The sequence below is a fragment of the Carassius auratus genome, chromosome 22 (assembly GCF_003368295.1).
Source record: "Carassius auratus strain Wakin chromosome 22, ASM336829v1, whole genome shotgun sequence".
NCBI lineage: Eukaryota > Metazoa > Chordata > Actinopteri > Cypriniformes > Cyprinidae > Carassius > Carassius auratus.
Genome location: NC_039264.1, coordinates 272661 through 293407, shown reverse-complemented (window position 1 = coordinate 293407; position 20747 = coordinate 272661). Strand labels below are relative to the sequence as shown.

General features: G+C 42.4%; 1 protein-coding gene across 2 annotated transcripts in view; it reads right to left on the bottom strand.

Annotated features, from left to right (window-relative positions):
• Nucleotides 1-7559: 7559 nt before the first annotated feature.
• The window catches only part of LOC113039294 (uncharacterized), a 28015-nt gene continuing 14827 nt past the window's right edge, over nucleotides 7560-20747 (bottom strand). The window contains exons 2-5 of one of the 2 annotated variants that reach the window (XM_026197127.1): nucleotides 13796-13882; nucleotides 9059-9379; nucleotides 8460-8759; nucleotides 7560-8250 (exon numbers count right to left, since the gene is read on the bottom strand). In XM_026197127.1, the coding sequence (XP_026052912.1) occupies nucleotides 7928-8250; nucleotides 8460-8759; nucleotides 9059-9379; nucleotides 13796-13853 (1002 nt within the window). In that variant the 5' untranslated portion in view covers nucleotides 13854-13882 and the 3' untranslated portion in view covers nucleotides 7560-7927. Of the gene's footprint in view, nucleotides 8251-8459; nucleotides 8760-9058; nucleotides 9380-13795; nucleotides 13923-20747 lie in introns of those variants that run through there. The other variant, XM_026197126.1, reaches the window with a different exon arrangement.

Below are 20747 nucleotides of genomic sequence, written 5' to 3'. Positions count from 1 at the left end.
GTGACCGAGTTCTCCATCAGATTGTCATTTTTATATATAAAACAAAAACAAAACAATAGTTTGCGATGTCCTAAGAGTAATGTTGTGGTTATATTCTAATATCCTTTCAACTTTTAAGGGTAGTGTACTCCCCCATGGCTTGCGTCAGCACTAGTCAATGCATTGATTACTCTAAAGTGAAGCATCAGCTTCAGTTTTTCCCTCAGAGTTCAGTTTACCCCTCACACCACTAGCTCCACCCTTGTGCCATAGCTCTTGACCCGAAGAGAAGAGTCGTTTTGAGGGGGAGGTTAACTTTTTGATTAAAGATTACTATGGCACATGAATATATATATATATATAAAAAAATAAAGTTATGTAGTTTACATCACTGGATATAGCTGTCGTCATTTAACATTTCATTCATAAAACAGTTGACCAATCTTAAATGATTTGCAGCTACATCTTTCCTTGCTCTCTTTCAATGTAAACTTTCAAAAATGTAATAATACAAGTATTTCTAGCTCCTAACAGGCTGTGACATGAGAAATTATTAGCTCAAATGTATGTCATAATGCAGTTTTCTTTATTGCTCAAGTTCCAGTGAATATCCCTCTACGTGCCACTGCTGGTAACATGTGCAGTAGGTTGCAGACCCCTGATCTAGCAGTTTCTTTCATACGTCACACTTTGAGCTCCAGTAGGCCTCAGCTTCCTGTAGATCAATTACATCATTTTCCACAGAAAGAGACTGAACCATAACGTGTTAAAAGTGTCAACGTGTTTCCTTTTGTCATGAGATCCTGAGTGTCTTCAGCTCATTAATTATAATATTTTGAGATTATAGCCTTTATTGCTCATGCAAATGGCCAGGACTGAGAGCACTGGGAGAAGTTGTCAGGGCCAAAAAAAAAAAAAAAGTTATGCATGGTTAGAAAAACTAAAAAACTTAAATCACTTGAATAAGGCAATAAAACACATATCAAGAATATGATATTTATTAACAGACTGAACAGGAACAACCTTTTATCTTAACATCAGCTCACAAACCCAACTGACATTCCTTTGGGTGGCGCTGTAGCTCTTTTATTTAATATTTTTGTAATAGGGTTAACTCGCGGGGACCGTATGCTTGGAAAAATATTTGACATTTGAAATTAATTTGTTATTCTCTAAACATTTTGACTTCATTCACTAAATATTTTTACTTTATTCTCGAAACATTTAGACTTTATTCTCATGATATTTTGACTTTATTCTTGTAGTATTTTGAGTTTATTCTCATAATTTCTATTTTATTCTTGAAATATTATGACTTTAATCCCCTAATCTTAGATTTAAAAAAATAAATAAAAATAACATGGCACTAAAATGCCGTCGTACTCTACATTTACTCCTCTTTTGGAAAGTCTTGGTATCTTGGATTTTTTTGTTTTTTGCTGTTTGAATGTAGTTACATTATTCAGTACAATTTATGTACAAGTTATGTATATGTGATTTGCTTCAGAACATCTCAGAGTTACAAAAATAACAATTTAATAGTAACAAAAAGTAAAAATTATGTTTCATCAGTGTAAGCTTAATAATAATTGTAATATTTACGTATAATGTTAAATATTATGTGTAACTATGTTTGTTGTGCAGGAAGGAAGACGGCAGGGTCGGCTGTTACTACTGACTGCTTTTATTCTAAACAAAAATGGTGCAAAATGGACCATCCGGAGCCATCCGGCTTGCAGCCAACTCCCCCCATTCCGGGAGAGGAAATCAGCCACAGCCATCTGAACACCCAGCCTGTGGACCACCTTGAACTTAAAAGGCTGTAAAGCTAGATACCAACGAGTGATCCGCGCGTTGGTATCCTTCATGCGGTGGAGCCACAGCAGCGGAGCGTGGTCCGAACAGAGGGTGAATTCCCGTCCCAGGAGATAATAGCGGAGGGTGAGGACGACCCACCTGATGGCCAAACACTCTTTCTCCACGGTGCTGTACTTAGTCTCTCTCTTAGAGAGCTTGTGACTAATGTACAGCAAAGGCCGTTCCTCCCCCTCTATCTCCTGGGCCAGGACAGCACCCAGTCCCCTGTCTGACATGTCCGTCTGAAACAAAAAAGGGAGAGAGAGAAATGAGGACAGTGAAGCAACGGCCCGCCACATAGATCCTTCACCTGGGTAAACGCCTGCTGGCACGGCTCCATCCACTGAACCTTATCTGGTGCTTCCTTTTTAGTGAGATCAGTCAAGGGGCTGGTGAGATCTGAATAATTATGCACAAACCTTCTATAATTTCCCGCCCGCCCCAAGAACTGTCTCACCTCCTTTTTGGTCTTGGGACGCGGACAGGTCGCAACTGCTGCAGTCTTATCAATTTGGGGACGCACCTGCCCATGTCCCAAGTGAAAACTCAGATACTTTACCTCCACGCGCCAAATCGCACACTTCTTCGGGTTGGCCGTGAGCCCAGCCCCTCTCAGCGACCTCAGTACCGCCCTCACATGCTGCATATGCTGCTGCCAGTCATTACTAAATATAATGATATCATCTAGATAGGCAGCAGCATATGCACCATGGGGCTGCAACACCCTGTCCATCAGTCGCTGAAAAGTAGCCGGCGCGCCGAACAGCTCGAACGGGAGTGTAACAAATTTGTGTAATCCAAACGGCGTCGTGGAAGCGTTTTTTTCTCTGGATAATGGAGACAAGGGGATCTGCCAATAACCCTTTGTTAAGTCCAATGTCGGAAAAAAAAAACAAGCCGTACCAAGCTGGTCAAGCAATTCGTCAACCCATGGCATTTGATATGCGTCGAATTTCGATACAGCATTCACCTTGTGACTCAGAACCGAACTGAGTTGTCCATCTTAGGAACCAAAACTATTGGGCTCACCAAGTCACTGTTGGATTCTTCTATTACCTCCATTTCAAGCATCGCACCTAATTCTTCCTGAACTACTTTTGTCTTGTTTTCAGGCAAGTGATATGGCCGGCTGCGAACCACCATGGCCGGCTCTGTCTCGATATGGTGCTGAATGAGATTTGTACGGCCAGGTAGGAGAGAAAACACGTCAGCAAACTCCGCCTGTAATGTAGTCAAATCAATGAGCTGGGAGGGCGAGAGATGATCTCCCCCTGGGGCCAGAGCGAGAGATTGTTTTTTTATATTCGCTTCTGGTCCAAGATCATCCTCTCCACTAATCACCATCGCCAACATCACTGATTCTCCCTCATTCCATTTTTATAGGAGATTGAGGTGATAAATTTGACGCGCTCCTCTCCTATCTGAGCGTATTACCTCATAATCGAGCTCTCCAACTTGCCGTGTGACCTCAAACGGTCCTTGCCACTTTGCAAGTAATTTTGAACTTGACCTTGGGAGTAATACAAGCACTTTATCTCCCGGTGCAAATTTACGCAAATTGGTTCACCTGTTACACAACTGACTCTGTTTGTCCTGGGCCTGTAACAAATTCTCCATAGAGAGCCGCCCCAAAGTGTGGAGTTTTGTTCTCAGGTCCATCACAAACTGAATTTCGTTTTTAGATTGCTAAGGTCCATCCTCCGAAGTCTCTCTTATGATGTCCAGCACCCCCCTGGGTTGGCGACCATAGAGCAACTCGAAGGTGGAAAACCCCGTGGAGGCTTGTGGGACCTCTCGCACAGTGAACAACAGGGGTTCCAACCATCTGTCCCAATTTTTGTCGTCTTCCTGAACGAATTTACGAATCATTGTCTTAAGCATGCGATTAAAACATTCGACCAGCCCGTCCGTTTGTGGGTGAAAGACACTGGTTCGAATCGATTTAATGCCCAATAATTAGTAAAGTTTGCGTAATGTCCGTGACATAAACACTGTGCCCTGATAAGTGAGGATTTCCTTAGGAATCCCTACTCGGGAGATTTAAGAAAACAGCGCATCAGCAACACTCTTAGCGGAAATGTTGCAGAGAGGCACTGCTTCTGGATATCGTGTTGCATAATCCACAATGACTAATGCAAAATGATGTCCTTGTGCTGATCGCTCTAATGGTCTGATTAGGTCCATGCCAATTCTCTCGAAGGGGACCTGCATTAATGGGAGGGGGCGCAAAGGTGCTTTTGGGGTGGCCGGTGGGTTTACCAGCTGACATTCATGACAAGCCGGGCACCACCTGCGCACATTCTCGTGAATGCCCGGCCAAAAAAAAGGGTCATGAGGCGATTTAGCGTTGTTCCTTATCCTAAATTACCAGCCATTGGATTAGAAATGAGCCGACTGAAAAAGCATTTCCCGGCGGCTCCTAGGAACTAATAACTGGGTTGTATCTTCTTTTTGTCTGAGAGTCTTGGGTCACTCGATACAACCTATCTTTAATTATTGCAAAATATGGACAGGTAAGCGGCTGTCCAGGATGGAGAGGCTGACCGTCGATGGTCCTGACCTGTTCAAATGCGTGTCTCATCCTGAGACTGCTCCAGGGGAAAATCATCATGCTCCGAGAGAATAATTATCTCGATTTCGCTCTGTTCCCCTGAGGCAGTACTCAGTGGTCCTGGTTCAGTCTCTCCCGCCTGCACACTCGCATCCCCCTCCGTTGCATTCTTTCACCAAGAGGCATCCATGCATAAAACCCCCAATAATTCTTTAAACGCTGGCCAATTTGTCCCCCATATTAACGGACGCCGGAGGTGCGGATTAACCCTCTGGAGTCTAAGGGTATTTTTGGGGCCTGGAGAAGTTTTGTCATGCCCTGATATTTGTGCTTTTTTCAGTTTCTTATACATATCTACATGGGCAAAGTCTAATATCACTGTAATCAGCAACAAACTGGGCTATAATAATATGTGAAATACATGTATGTACATGATTGTGTTTTTGAGAAAAAAAAATATTATTCGTGGTTAGTGAAAAACTAAAAATGTTAAAACACTTTAAAAAAGGCCATAAAACACATAAAGAACAATGGTTCCCGGGATTTTAGAGAACTGGAGCTTGTAGCCTAGAATTTTTCTTTCTAAATTATGTGAAAATCATCTTGTTTACTCACTCACAGAAAACAATATATTGATTTAAATTTTCTAACACACTTTTTGTTGGTAAAAGTCATATGCGAGTAGGCGTCAACTACCATGAATATCATTGTGATTTACACCTGAGAAGACAAAGTGCTGCATAAAGAGCTGCATAATGAGCCTCTCATTCAGCTGTGCCACTGTGAGTGAGGAGTTACAAGAAAGAATGTGAGAACAAAATAAAAGTATATAATTTTATGTTTGTAGTTTATTATGAATATATTTAATTATCCCACAACATAATTTAATATCCACTTGAACTGCCACCTCAACACTATGGTTTTGTCCCCTAAATTTGATAACGACTGGCAAAATAGGATACTCAACCACATCCCCGTGCACACCATAGTTTAACCATGTGGCTCATATCCAATGCCCCGGATTGTATCAAACTTTGATGGATTGAGGTTTGGTTACATCCTGAATCCACCAACGCCTGATAGGTACCCCCCTTGATACTCACAAGTATTTGGTACCACCCAGCCTGACCAGGGGTAGCCTGCGGGACGTCTGGGACCCGGATCATCGTCCCCACCTCCATAACGGGACACCTGTCCATAAAATGGTCCGGATCCCCACAACGCCAGCAGGCCGGCCCAGACCTCCCCGCCGCTCCAGTGGCAGCGAGTGGGTTAAGCGGTTGGCGTGGAGAGAGTGGGGAAACAGGGCAGATGGGACCTGGGTAAAGGGACAGCTCGAGAGAGAGAAGGAGAAGAAAAAGAAGGAGAGAGAGAAGCTGATGGAAGAGGTTCGCTGACCCCGGGGCATGCCACCATATGGTCCTCTGCGAGATCAATAGCCAACTCCAGCAATGTGGGGCGGTGGCACTGGACCCACTTGGCAGTTCTTCTTGGTAGCCGAGTGACAAACTGCTCCAGCACCAAACGATCGATTATCTTCGATATCCACGTCGCTTCCGTCGGCCAGCAATCATTTGCGGCAAGAGTCCCGGAGCTGTTGGGCCATAACGAAGTGTTGGACGGACTCACCTAGCTCCAGGGAGTGGAAGGTGATGCTGTTCCGGACTCCGGCTGACCTGCTGGATGATAGCCCTCTTCAGGTCATCAAAAATCAGGAGGTGCTGCACCGGAAGCTGCTGTGCCGCTACCTTGGACTCCCCCGAGAGCAGCAGGACCAGGCGCATCTGCCACTGGTCCCGCGGCCAGTCCTGTACCTTGGCCGACTTCTCAAACAAATCCAGGAATGTCTCCTTGAAACCGCCTCTCCAGATCGTGACGTAAGTCCAGCAGGGCCTGGTGTTGTTCATGTTGCATGACCGCGAGGGATGTAATCAGCTCCGCAAATGTTGCAGCAGAGGGCACAGGCACAGGCACGCTCCATCTTCCTTCCTGGGTTTCGGCACCAGTGTAACAATGTTCGTTGTGTAGGAAGGAAGATGGCAGGGTCGGCTGTTACTACTGACTGCTTTTATTCCCCAAAAAAATGGTGCAAAACGGGCATGGAAAAATAATCAACAACAAAACTTCCATGGTCCAGGAGTGTAGCAGCCAGCAGTCTTTCTCTCTCCTCCCCCGCTCCTGTTTCTCCTGGTGTTTTATACTCTCCATGCCAATTACTGCAACAAGAGACAGGTGTTCGTTATTTGCGCTTAACCCACTCACTCACCACGCGTCTCCTGACGCTCTCCCCCACTGCAGGGTTCACTAAACCACGTCCCCTCTGCCACATTCCGTTTTTATATTGACTAAATGAATAATGAATAAAAGTTTATATTGTCATGATGCTGATCAGCAGATTGTTGTTGTTTTTTGTTTTGACAGTTCGCCATGTGCTCGTTGTCTTCGTGGTTCCCTCCCCATCATTATCTTATTTACTACTTCAGCTGCCATCACACCTGTGACTTGTTTATTCCAAAATTCCCTCTCTTTTTATGGTCCCCTCATGTGTAGTCTTTTGTCTGACTGTTGTGAACATGCTACACTTCGTTCGTGACCTCCTCCCAGTCTTGTCGTGTTTTGTCTTGATGTGTATTCATAGGCTCAAAGTGCAGTTTAGTGTTTTCAGTTTGTCTTCTCTTCTACTTGCTCTCAGCCTCTCGTTTCACCAGACTTCTGTTCCGTAGTTCCTGCCCTGACATTACCAGTTCTGTGTTTTGTGGCTTCTCCACTCATGCCCCTCTTTGGCATGCTCTATAAGGAATGCTCTGACGTTGTGTCAGTTCCGATGCTTGGACTCTGTGAGCTGTTCTCACTTTTCATTCTAAGTGCACACGCGTCTGCTGCTTTAAATTCTAGAACAGTACCTGAAGCACCTTAATCTATAAAATCTAATTTTTTACAATTTGTAATGTTTTAGCTGTATATGTGATTTGCTTCAGAAAGTCTTGCAGAGTTACAAAAATAACAATTTAATAGTAATAAAAATAAAGTGACATTTCGTCTGTATAAGCGTAATAATAATGTTAACATTTATGTATAATTAAATGCTTTAATAATGCAATACTTCATATGCACTGCTTACCTTAGTATTCCTCCAGGAGGTGCTCGACAACTGTAATAAAATATGGAGAACCTCAGAGCGAGAACACTTTATTGGTAAAGGCAAGCAAATACAGATGACAAATGGACAGAAAAGTGAGATCTGTGTGTCTAATAAGACAGACATATAAACAAAGCCTTCAAACTGAATGTGTACAATAATAACACTGCAAGAGAGGAACATTTGAAATCAAATATGAAAAATGACTGAATGCGAGAATCTTTGGTAATCTTCAGTATTGACCATGACAAACACTTGCATTTGATACTTTGAGCATATATGAGAATTTGAAAATTAACCACATCGATATCAGAGGAATAATCTAAGAAATAACATCATCCTTTATGTTTCTGATGTCTGAATATGTGCTTGCTCTTGTTCAGATCTTTTGAATCTGCTCTCTACTCTCCATAGACAGAAACACTGAGAGCTTCTAATAACCGAATAATCGGTCCTCTCTCTGTCAGGAATACATAACGTCCAGCATGTTGAGTTGTGATGTTTGTGATGGTCAGAGATCCAGTTTGATAGTCCAGCTTCAGTCTGTCTCTGAATCTCCCATCAAGAACATCATCATATACAGTAATGTTGTTTACCCATGGGTTGATTCCAGCTATAAAAGTAATTTCATTCATATACAACCAAAAAAACATTTCACCCGTTGTTATTTCAGTACGACCAGAGTTTATAGTGAGTGAATCCCCCTCCTTCACTGATATTTCATCTGGATCAAACAGAAAATGGGTAGTCACAGAGTAATACAATTTAAATCCTTCATGTTTGTTTACTTTAGTAATTAGTTTGAAATGTAATCTCCAAAAGAATAATAATATAAAACAACAGAACAGAAAGAAAAAATGCAAAACAGTGTGTGTAATAATAAAATATATGGTGATAAAAAAATAAAACTGGTGGAACAAATATTTAACTCACCATAGACAGCGAGAAGGAACCTCTTTTTCTCATTATTGATATCTAGTTCATAAGCTCCAGCATGTTCAGTTGTGGTGTTTGTGATGGTCAGAGATCCAGTTTGATTGTTCAGCTTCAGTCTGTTTCTGAATCTCCCATCAAGAACATCATCATATACAGTCATGCTGTCGGTCTGTTTATTGATTTCAGCTATTAAAGTGTTTTCATTTCCAAACCTCCACTGAATCACATTATCATCCTTCATTTCAGTAAGATCAGAGTTTAGAGTGACTGAATCTCCCTCCTTCATTGATATTTCATCTGCATTATCAAAAACACACAGAGAACAAACAGAAACAGGGTTCATCACAGATTCAGAGTCTTATCTGATGGTTTACTGAAGTAAAACGTTTGAAGTGTAAATTTGAAATGAATTATATAAACGAACAGAAATTGTGTTTGGATTAATAACTGACTGATTTTTATACTGATGCCAATTGCAAATGAATATAAAACACATAATGTTATTAATTTAGATATTTTATTATTATATTATTCCCTTAATCTTTGATTGTTTGTTTATTCAGGTGCATAGATGATGCGCCATAAAGTTAACTCACCAATGATACTAAGAAAGAATCTCTTCATCACACTCTTGGTCAGTAGTTCATAAAGTCCTGTATGTTCATTTCTGCTGTTTGTGATGGTCAGAGATCCAGTTTGATTGTTCAGCTTCAGTCTGTTTCTGAATCTCCCATCAAGAACATCTTCATACACAGTCATGCTGTCGGCTCTTACATTGATTTCAGCTATTAAAGCGTTTTCTTTTCCAGACCTAAACATCCACTGAATCTGATCATCATCTTTCATTTCAGTAAGACCAGAGTTCAGAGTGACTGAATCTCCCGGTTTCATTAACTTCGTTTCCTGACCGAACACATCTATGGAGCCAAAAGAGTCTCAATAAAGATAAATGCACACACTACATTCACATATGCACACACAGGATTCATACATGCACAGACATGATTCATAAATACACACACAGGATACACAAATGCGCACAAAATGTACAAATGCACACACAAAATGTAAAAAACACAGAAAATTCACAAATGCATACAAAATTCAGAAATGCACACAAAATTCAGAAATACACACACAATTCAGAAATGCAAACAACATTTACAAATGCATTCAAGATTCACAAATGCACAGGACAAGATTCACAAATGTATTTCTGATGCACATACATATATATCTTGGTTTACAAACTGCTTGCGGTCTGTGAACTTCACTGCATTTGTGTGTGAATTTTGAGACTCCCCTGACTTGGCTTGACACACAAATGCTTTTTTTTAAACAGGGAATTGTCAGCAACCAATCAGATATCTCCCTTCTTTTAGCCAATCACAAGAACGCACTCCACGTGGGGGATTGTTTACATATAAGCCAATCACATGAATGCATTCACACAGCATGCCTGTGGTGCTGCATATTATAGCCTACTTATTTATGAAATTGTATGAAAATACAGATGTTTAGGTTACAATTCAGGTTTACTTTTTTATTAATTTTTACAAAATATAAATTTATAAATGTCTCAATACATTTAGCTCAGTGACTGCAGAAAAAAAGTTAACCATGGATTCATAAATTTGCAATAGGCAATTATTTAATTTTATTTAAATATTTCAATGAAAGTAAAAAAAAAATTACACCTTTTTGAATATTTAAATATATCTAAATATTCTTTTGGATGCCATATAGAAGTCCCTACATGAAGAGAGAGTCAGTGGTCCGCTGCAAAAGGAAAGTGACTCTCCGGCTGCGCAAAGTGAGTCGCCGGCTGCATGAGGAAAGTGAATCGTTCGCTTAAGGCGGGCGTACATGGTGCGATTTTTGCTGTCGTACGAGTTCGCGTGCGATTTTTTTCAATCGTGTGGAAATCGTGTATGCTCGTATGGTCGCGGCTCGTATCATTTGCGATGAATTAAGAGCCGAGCAGAGTGGCTTATGAGCACTTCCCGACCTACCGATCATTTTTAAACATGTCTAAAAAGTTTGTGAGCTATCGGTTTGAATTCGTGCCATTTGTGCGGTTGAACGAGCCAATTTGTTGATTTATCTGAAGTTGACCAATCACGAACTAGGAAAACCACAGAAGAAGAAAGAGAAGTTGGCAGCGCCACGGCAAATGTGAACTATTGACCAGAAGGATAACATCGCTGCAGTCTGACAGGAACAGCGAGCGCTGTATGAGGTTTCTAGCAACGTATTCCAATGCCTTTTTAGTTCTCTCTCTCCCTCTCTCGCTCACACACGCATATGTAGTTTACAGGGACTCTCCATAAACGTAACGGTATTGTATATCCCCATACACTACCTCTATCCTCACGGAAAATGCATGTTTAAAATTTCTATTAAACACCATATAGTATTTTTTTTAAAGCCATTTGGTTTACGAGGGCACAGTAATTGTCCTCACAAACCATGTTTACATTGTAATACCTATTTCAGATATTTATAAACCATATACAAGAGCCCACACATAGGGTAACCAAACGTCCCGGTTTCCTATTGCTGAAAAATAACCTGTACTTGTAGGAAACAGTCAAGGCTCGTATCAATATTTTATATGCAGTTATGAGAGAGGGAGAGCAGTTATATTAGGCGCACTCCACTTGAAGCAGCGCTGCACAGAATGATCACCTGTATGACATCAAAGTACCGCGAGAGCAATTCAAATGCATTGGATATGTGTGCTCTCTTATCGCTCTCGCGGTAATGTCATACAGTGATCCTTCTGTGCGTGCAGCGCTGCTTCAAGTCGAACGCGTCTATCAACTTTGTGCGATTGCCTCTGGAATTCGCAGGTTGTAAAATCGTGTCGTATATCATCTCGTCCGTACGATTTTTCAGATAAACTGACTTGTGCCGTGTGTGTGGACATACGATCTTCCGACCATCCGAATTCGCACCGTGTACGCCCGCCTTTAGGAAAGTGAGTCGTTCAATGAGGAAAGTGAGTCGTTCACTGCGAGAGGAAAGTGACTCTCCGGCTGTGCAAAGTGAGTCGCCGGCTGCGTGATGAAAGTGAATCGTTCGCTGAGGAAAGTGAGTCGTTCGCTGCGTGACTCGTGAGGAAAGTGAATCATTCGATGAGGAAAGTGAGTCGTTCACTGCGAGAGGAAAGTGACTCTCCGGCTGCACAAAGTGAGTCGCCGGCTGCATGAAGAAAGTAAATCGTTCGCTGAGGAAAGTGAGTCGTTCGCTGAGTGACTCGTGAGGAAAGTGTATCGTTCGATGAGGAAAATGAGTCGTTCGCTGCGATAGGAAAGTGACTCTCTGGCTGCGGAAAGTGAGTTTCCTGCTGTGCAAAGTGGGTCGCCGGCTGCGCAAAGTGAGTCGCCGGCTGCGTGAGGTAAGTGAGTCGTTCGCTGAGGAAAGTGAGTCGTTCGCTGCGTGACTCGTGAGGAAAGTGAATCATTCGATGAGGAAAGTGAGTCGTTCACTGCGAGAGGAAAGTGACTCTCCGGCTGCACAAAGTGATTCGCCGGCTGCATGAAGAAAGTAAATCGTTCGCTGAGGAAAGTGAGTCGTTCGCTGAGTGACTCGTGAGGAAAGTGTATCGTTCGATGAGGAAAATGAGTCGTTCGCTGCGAGAGGAAAGTGACTCTCTGGCTGCGGAAAGTGAGTTTCCTGCTGTGCAAAGTGGGTCGCCGGCTGCGCAAAGTGAGTCGCCGGCTGCGTGAGGTAAGTGAGTCGTTCGCTGAGGAAAGTGAGTCGTTCGCTGTGTGAGGAAAGTGAATCGTTCGCTGAGGAAAGTGAGTCGTTCGCTGGGCGAGGAAAGTGAATCATTCACTGAGGAAAGTGAGTCATTCGCTGCGTGAGGAAAGGGAGTTGTTCGCTGAGGAAAGTGAGTCGTTCGCTGATTGGCTCATAAGTAAACAATCCCCCACGTGGGGTGCATTCTTGTCATTGGCTAAAACAAGGGAGATGTCTGTTGGGTGCAGATCATTCCCTGTTTAAAAAAAGGCATTTGTGTGTCGAGCCAAGTCAGGGGAGTCTCAAAATTCACACACAAATGCAGTGAAGATCACAGACCGCAAGCAGTTTGTAAACCAAGATATATGTGTATGTGCATCAGAAATACATTTCTGAATCTTGTCCTGTGCATTTGTGAATCTTGAATGCATTTGTAAATGTTTTTTGCATTTCTGAATTGTGTGTGTATTTCTGAATTGTGTGTGTTTTTCTGAATTTTGTATGCATTTGTGAATCTTCTGTGCTTTCAAAATTTTGTGTGTGCATTTGTAAATGTTGTGCGCATTCGTGTATCCTGTGTGTGCATTTATGAATTATGTGTGTGCGTGTATGAATCCTATGTGTGCATATGTGAATGTAGTTTATTGAGACTCTTTTGGCTCCATACACATCTGCAGAACACAGTGTACAGTAGGTACAGCAGTGGCCAAAGGTCATGTCATGTCTACTAAAAATGACATTTTAAAACTTTATTAAGTTTTAAACTGGTTACAAAATTCAGTGTTTTTTCTTGGAGTCAATCATTTTATTAATGATAATACAATGAAACATGCCATTTTGCGGACATAGATTTTGGCAAAGCTGAAAGAAAGAGAGACAAGAGAGAACCAGCAAAAATATTATTAACTGATTATGCTTTAGTTTTTTTTTTTCCTCATATTGAAATATATGACATATATGTTGATGGTTCATTCCAGCTTGCTGTCAGGGGTGCACTACTGAGTGGAGCGTGGAGCAGGGAACGGAGGGAGACGAAGAGTACATCAATCCAGAGAAGTTCATTTATAACAAGGAAAACTCACGGAGCACATTTAGAAATGAACAATACAAGACGCTAAACTGAACACAGGGAAAACTATTTATACAGGACAGGGTAATGGGAAGACACACTTGGGTCAATGGAGACACAGGAAACACCTGGGATTAAATCAATGACGCAGGAGACAGAATCACAAAGCAAAAAACATAGACAAAACATAGAACAGAGTCTGACACTTGCAGAGATGAAAAACAAACAAACAAACAAATAAACAAACAGACCAATCCCCTCCAGACATCACTTTTGGCCACTAGTGTAAATGAAGATGCTTTTACTTTAATATTTAATGTCACACTAAAATGAATGCTGTTGGGTATTTGAGCTTCACATTTATTTTATTACTAAGTTCACACTTGAATTGATTTAAGGGTAATAAATAAATAAATAAATAAAAAAATAGAAAATTATCTCTGACTAATCTAACAACTAGTTTGTTACATTATATCAGAACAGAAACAAGTGAAGGCATAAAAACACATTTCAAACTCACCATCCAGACGCCAGAAACACAAACAGAACAAAACTAATTTGATTGCCATTTCCCTCATCAGTTCACTGAAAAGCTGACAATATTATCCTTTAGAATGTCTTAAATGTGAGTGAACTGTGATATTTATCTGGTTGTGTGCAAATCCTCCCCTAACCTTCATCTCAGTTTACTTTCAGGCATCCATCCTCTATTACATCCCAGAAAATAAACAAAGTTTTGCTGATCTTGTGTTTTCAAGCTCAAAAGGAACAGGCAAAGTTCAGACGGTCAGCAAACAGCATTTCAGTAATTTGGGGCACAATGAGGATTTTCTGCGGGCAACCCGCTGTGGGCTAGCTCACAAATAAACACCTGGGGACCTTTGTAGATAAAAAATATAATAATAATAAAAAAAAAAAAGCAAACAAACATTTTATCCGCATGCAAATGTTGTACTAAAATTCAATTTCTGTGACAGTGACAGAAAAAATTAAAACAATAAATGTTCCATAACAAAATAATAATATGTGTATATTTATTATGTATCTATAAATACACACACACAAATGTTTATATTTAAGAAAAATATGTTATGTTTTTTATTAAATATATTTATATGTAATATAAATAAATACTTGTATTTATATAAACATAAATATACACAGTACACACGTTTTAATATTGGGTGTGATTAATGGGGATTAATCGTCTGACAAAACTAATATATAGTGACTGCTGTCAGACTATTAATCGCCATTAATCGCATCCAAAAAAAAGTTTTTTTAAACACATATATATATATATAAGCACAATACACAGTACACACGTTTTAATATCGGGTGTGTTTAATGGGGATTAACACACACACACACACACACACACACACACACAATATGTATATATTTATACATAAATACATATTTATTATTTGTATATTATTTGCATGTATATACATTTATATATATATATATATATATATATATATATATATATATATATATATATATATATATATATATATATATCTTATATCATATAAAAATATTTAATATATAAACATAACGTTTGTACATGCATATGTATAGAGTCCTTACCAGGTCAAGAAAATATGATCATATTACCCCCTATTTTTACAGTCTCTGCTCTGGCTACCTATTAAGTTCCGTATCAGTTACAAATTATCATTACTTACCTAGAAGGCCCTAAATGGTTTAGCTCCTGCGTACCTAACTAGCCTTCTACCACGCTACAACCCATCACGCACCCTAAGGTCACAAAACGCTGGACTTTTGGTCGTTCCTAGGATAGCAAAGTCCACTAAAGGAGGTAGAGCTTTCTCACATTTGGCTCCCAAACTCTGGAATAGCCTTCCTGATAATGTTCGGGGTTCAGACACACTCTCTCTGTTTAAATCTAGATTAAAAACACATCTCTTTCACCAAGCATTCGAATAATGTATCTTTTTAATTGTGAGTGTAGTTGCATCTGATCAAATGCGCATTCTTATTCTATAGCTTGGGTTAAACGAATCAATTTTACTTTGTTGGATCAGCAGCTATGCTAATGATGTCTCTGTTTGTTTATCTGTTTCTGCTGGGATCTTCATCCCGTGGTAACTAGGATTTACACAAGCTCCAGTCTGGATCCAGAACACCTGAGAAGAGATGATGCTGACCCTCAGAGGACCCCAGATGATGCTAACCTTGAATCAACAAACAGAACTAACTATTATTGCCACACTGTTAAAAATTCCTGTAAAAAAAACGGAAAATTTTCGACAGTAACATACTGTTTTTCATTAAAACAGTGCATTCTGGGTAATATTCATCATTTTCGAGAAGGTAGCCTGCTGCTATATATCGTAAATTAACAATGTTCAAAGTCGACACTCAGCGGCTGTGTTTCAAATCACACCCTACACCCTCATTCACTATTCCTTACATGAGTTAACTAATATAGTCCACCTGACAGAGAGAATGAAAACTAATGAGTGAATTCAGACACTGATCAACAGCTGCTGTTAACCATTAGAATCACTGAAGAATAAAGAAACAAGACACACACAAGAGTGGGCTGTGGGCTCACCACCTGCAGGAGGGAGCGTAAGGGGCCGGTGCATAGTGGATCGGGCGACAGTCGTAGGCGAGACCCCCGACGACCCGATCTCTGGACACGGAATCTGGCTTTAGGGACGTGGAATGTCACCTCGTTGGCGGGGAAGGAGCCTGAGCTTGTGCGGGAGGTCGAGAGGTACCGACTAGAGATAGTCGGGCTCACCTCAACGCACAGCTTGGGCTCTGGAACCACACTTCTTGAGAGAGGCTGGACTCTCTACCACTCTGGAGTTGCCCATGGTGAGAGGCGGAGGGCTGGAGTGGGTTTGCTAATAGCCCCCCAGCTCAGTCGCCATGTGTTGGAGTTTACCCCGGTGAACGAGAGGGTCGCTTCCCTGCGCCTTCGAGTCAGGGATAGGTCTCTCACTGTCGTTTGTGCCTACGGGCCGAACGGCAGTGCAGACTACCCAGCCTTCTTGGAGTCTCTGGGAGGGGTGCTGGAAAGTGCTCCGACTGGAGACTCTGTCGTTCTACTGGGGGACTTCAACGCACACGTGGGCAGTGACAGTGACACCTGGAGGGGCGTGATTGGGAGGAACGGCCCCCCTGACCTGAACCCGAGCGGTGTTCTGTTATTGGATTTCTGTGCTAACCACGGTTTGTCCATAACGAACACCATGTTCAAGCATAAGGGTGTCCATCAGTGCACGTGGCACCAGGACACCCTTGGCCGGAGGTCGATGATCGACTTTGTGGTCGTGTCATCAGACCTTCGGCCATATGTCTTGGACACTCGGGTGAAGAGAGGGGCGGAGCTGTCAACTGATCACCACCTGGTGGTGAGTTGGATCCGATGGCGGGGGAGGAAGCTGGACAGACTCAGCAGACCCAAACGTACTGTGAGGGTCTGTTGGGAATGTTTGGCCGAGCCCCCTGTCAGAGAGATCTTCAACTCCCACCTCCGGCAGAGCTTCGACCGGATCCCGAGGGAGTCTGGAGATATTGAGTCCGAGTGGACCATGTTCTCCACCTCCATTGTCGCTGCGGCTGCTCGGAGCTGTGGCCGTAAGGTCTCCGGTGCCTGTCGAGGCGGCAATCCCCGAACCCGGTGGTGGACACCGGAAGTAAGGGATGCTGTCAAGCTGAAGAAGGAGTCCTATCGTGCCTGGATGGCTTGTGGGACTCCGGAGGCAGCTGACAGGTACCGGCAGGCCAAGGGGACTGCAGCCCGGGTAGTCGTGGAGGCAAAAACTCGGGCCTGGGAGGAGTTCGGTGAGGCCATGGAGAAAGACTATCGGTTGGCCTCAAAGAGATTCTGGCAAACTGTTCGACGCCTCAGGAGGGGGAAGCAGTGCCCTACCAACACTGTTTACAGTAGAGATGGGCACCTGTTGACCTCAACTGGGGATATCGTCGTGCTGTGGAAGGAATACTTCGAGGATCTTCTCAATCCCACCGACTTGTGTTCCGTTGAGGAAGCAGTGGCTGGGGACTCGGAGGGGCACTCGTCCATCACCCGGGCTGAAGTCATTGAGGTAGTTAAAAAGCTCCTCGGTGGCAGGGCACCGGGGGTGGACGAGATCCGCCCCGAGTACCTCAAGTCTCTGGATGTTGTGGGGCTGTCTTGGCTGGCACGCCTCTGCAACATCGCATGGCGGTTGGGGACAGTACCTCTGGACTGGCAGACCGGGGTGGTGGTCCCTCTTTTCAAGAAGGGGGACCGGAGAGTGTGTTCCAACTATAGGGGGATCACACTTCTCAGCCTCCCTGGGAAAGTCTATGCCAGGGTACTGGAGAGGAGAATTCGGCCGATAGTGGAACCTCGGATTCAGGAGGAACAGTGTGGTTTTCGTCCCGGTCGTGGAACACTGGACCAGCTCTATACCCTTTCCAGGGTGCTGGAGGGTTCATGGGAGTTTGCCCATCCAGTCCACATGTGTTTTGTGGACTTGGAGAAGGCATTCGACCGTGTTCCTCGCGACATCCTGTGGAGGGTGCTCCGGGAGTATGGGGTCGGCGGCTCCCTACTTAGGGCTGTTCGGTCCCTGTACGACCGGAGCAAGAGCTTGGTTCGCATTGCCGGCAGTAAGTCAGACCTGTTCCCGGTGCATGTTGGACTCCGGCAGGGCTGCCCTTTGTCACCGGTTCTGTTCATAATTTTTATGGACAGAATTTCTAGGCGCAGCCAAGGGCCGGAGAGTGTCCGGTTTGGGGACCATACGATTTCGTCGCTGCTTTTTGCGGATGATGTTGTCGTGTTGGCATCCTCAGACCAGGACCTTCAGTGTGCATTGGGACGGTTTGCAGCCGAGTGTGAATCGGCTGGGATGAGAATCAGCACCTCCAAGTCCGAGGCCATGGTTCTCAGTCGGAAAAGGGTGGATTGCCCACTTCAGGTTGGTGGAGAGTTCCTGCCTCAAGTGGAGGAGTTCAGGTATCTTGGAGTCTTGTTCACGAGTGAGGGAAGGATGGAACGTGAGATTGACAGACGGATCGGTGCAGCTTCTGCAGTAATGCGGTCGCTGTACCGGTCTGTCGTGGTGAAGAAGGAGCTGAGCTGTAAGGCAAAGCTCTCGATTTACCGGTCAATCTACGTTCCTACTCTCACCTATGGTCATGAGCTGTGGGTCATGACCGAAAGGACAAGATCCCGGATACAGGCGGCCGAAATGAGCTTTCTCCGTCGGGTGGCTGGGCGCTCCCTTAGAGATAGGGTGAGAAGCTCGGTCACTCGGGAGGAGCTCAGAGTAGAGCCGTTGCCCCTCCACATCGAGAGGAGCCAGTTGAGGTGGCTCGGGCATCTATTTCGGATGCCTCCTGGACACCTTCCCAGGGAGGTGTTCCAGGCACGTCTCACCGGGAGGAGGCCCCGGGGAAGACCTAGGACACGCTGGAGGGACTATGTCTCCCGGCTGGCCTGGGAACGCCTCGGGGTCCCCCCGGAAGAGCTGGAAGAAGTGGCTAGGGAGAAGGAAGTCTGGGCGTCTCTGCTTAGACTGTTGCCCCCGCGACCCGGCCCCGGATAAGCGGAAGATGATGGATGGATGGATGGATGGACACACACAAGAACTGCAACTGACTTCAGCCACAGCTTAAAACGCAATCAACCGAAGATGTATACAATCAACAAACAGATTTACCAACTTCACTCATTACTAACCAGACTGACTTTATTTCTATCAGATCAGAGATCAGAGATCAAAAGATCTTACTGAGTATTACAGAGATGTAGATGATAATGTTAGTTTTGTTTGATGTCACCATTGTGGAGATCAGTGTTTGCTTTAGTTGGCCTCCTGACCCTTGACTTTTGTACTGTACATTTTGTATCATTGCTATATTTGTATCTTAATGGTACATCTGTAACAGCAATATACATTTTAATTGTCATGGTATTATGGCTGTTTCTGTCAAGCATGATCTACTAGACTGACTTAAAGTGTTGCTATAGCAATCAAATATTAATATGGTTTTGAAATATAGAGAGAATTAAAAGTTTGTTGTTTCTTAAACTTTATAAGATTGAACAGTAGGTAATAACCAGACAATATGGATTTAACGACAGTTTGAGTATTTTGCTGTAGTATCAATATTAAAATAATAGAAATAATATTGTTTGTTCTCGTCAATCTATAACCAACAATACCAGATTTTTTTTCCCTCTGTTGACATTTTTTTTGTTTTTTTGCTATAGCAAGTTCCAAAGATGCATTGTTACAGCATGTAAAAAAAACAACAAAAAAACGTAGTTGTTGAAATGTCACGTTCAAGAGCCCAACTAAAGTAAACACTGATCTCCATCATGGTAGTGGAAAAAAAAACACCTAAACCTATTTAACTCTCAATAAGATCTTCTGTAGACATCTGACAGAAATAAAGTCAGTCCGGTTAGTAATGTGAATATGGTGAAGCTGTTTTAGGAGTTGTTTAATCAGATCTTGAGAGATTTGATGTATTCTTTTATTTCAATTGATTTACTCTAAGGCAGTGGCTGAAGTCATTTGTAGTTCTTGTGTTTCTCTTACCCCTGCTGCCAGTAAATAACTGTTTTTCTACAGTTTGTTGCCGTAAATTAATGGTTGCCAGCAAAAAAAGTGTTTTTCTACAGTTTGTTGCCGTTAAGTCAAGGAAAAACAGTAATATACTGTAAAATGTAAATGTCAGATTTACCAAATGATAAATAAATATAATTTAAATAAAATATTTGTGAACATCCATAAAAAAAAAATGTATGCAAAGTCATACACTGATAATGAGAGTAAATACTGAACTTGACTGTATTAATGTGTGTTTGCACAAGAGAGATCTGTTAGTTTAATGTAGTTTTGTTGTTCACCATTGTGCTGGAGAGTAGAGCCTGTGCTTCACCCAATGATGAGCTATAAATTCTGATCTTCTGCTGCTTTATATAAAGGCAGTAAATGTGGAGTCGCTGATTCAGTGATGATCTCTGTGTTAAGTACTTCAGCACATACATGTGTGCTATAGCTCACAATGAACTGCAGTGATTTGAGTGAAAGTCATGTATTTAGTAACTTTACTACTACACATTGAGTGTTTGCAGTTTTACATTAAGAAGTATTCCTTTTCAGTGGACTTAAATTAAATAAGTTCATAGTACCAACATTGTTGGAATGCTAGAATTTACAGTAAAATACTATAAAAAAATTAAGAGTGGTAAATTAATGGTTGAAAGCTGTAAATTAACAGTACTTTACTGGCACCCCTGCTGCCAAGGAAATTACTGTTATTTAACGGCACAATTTTTTACAGTGCACAAGTGTGACTGCATCATATAATAATTATTAATTATTAATAATATTAATAATGTTCATCGTCTGGCTGACTATGTCTTGTATGAATTTTCCTGAAAAATCCTGTCAGATGCACACAAACTGACAGTAACCACTTATAAGCTA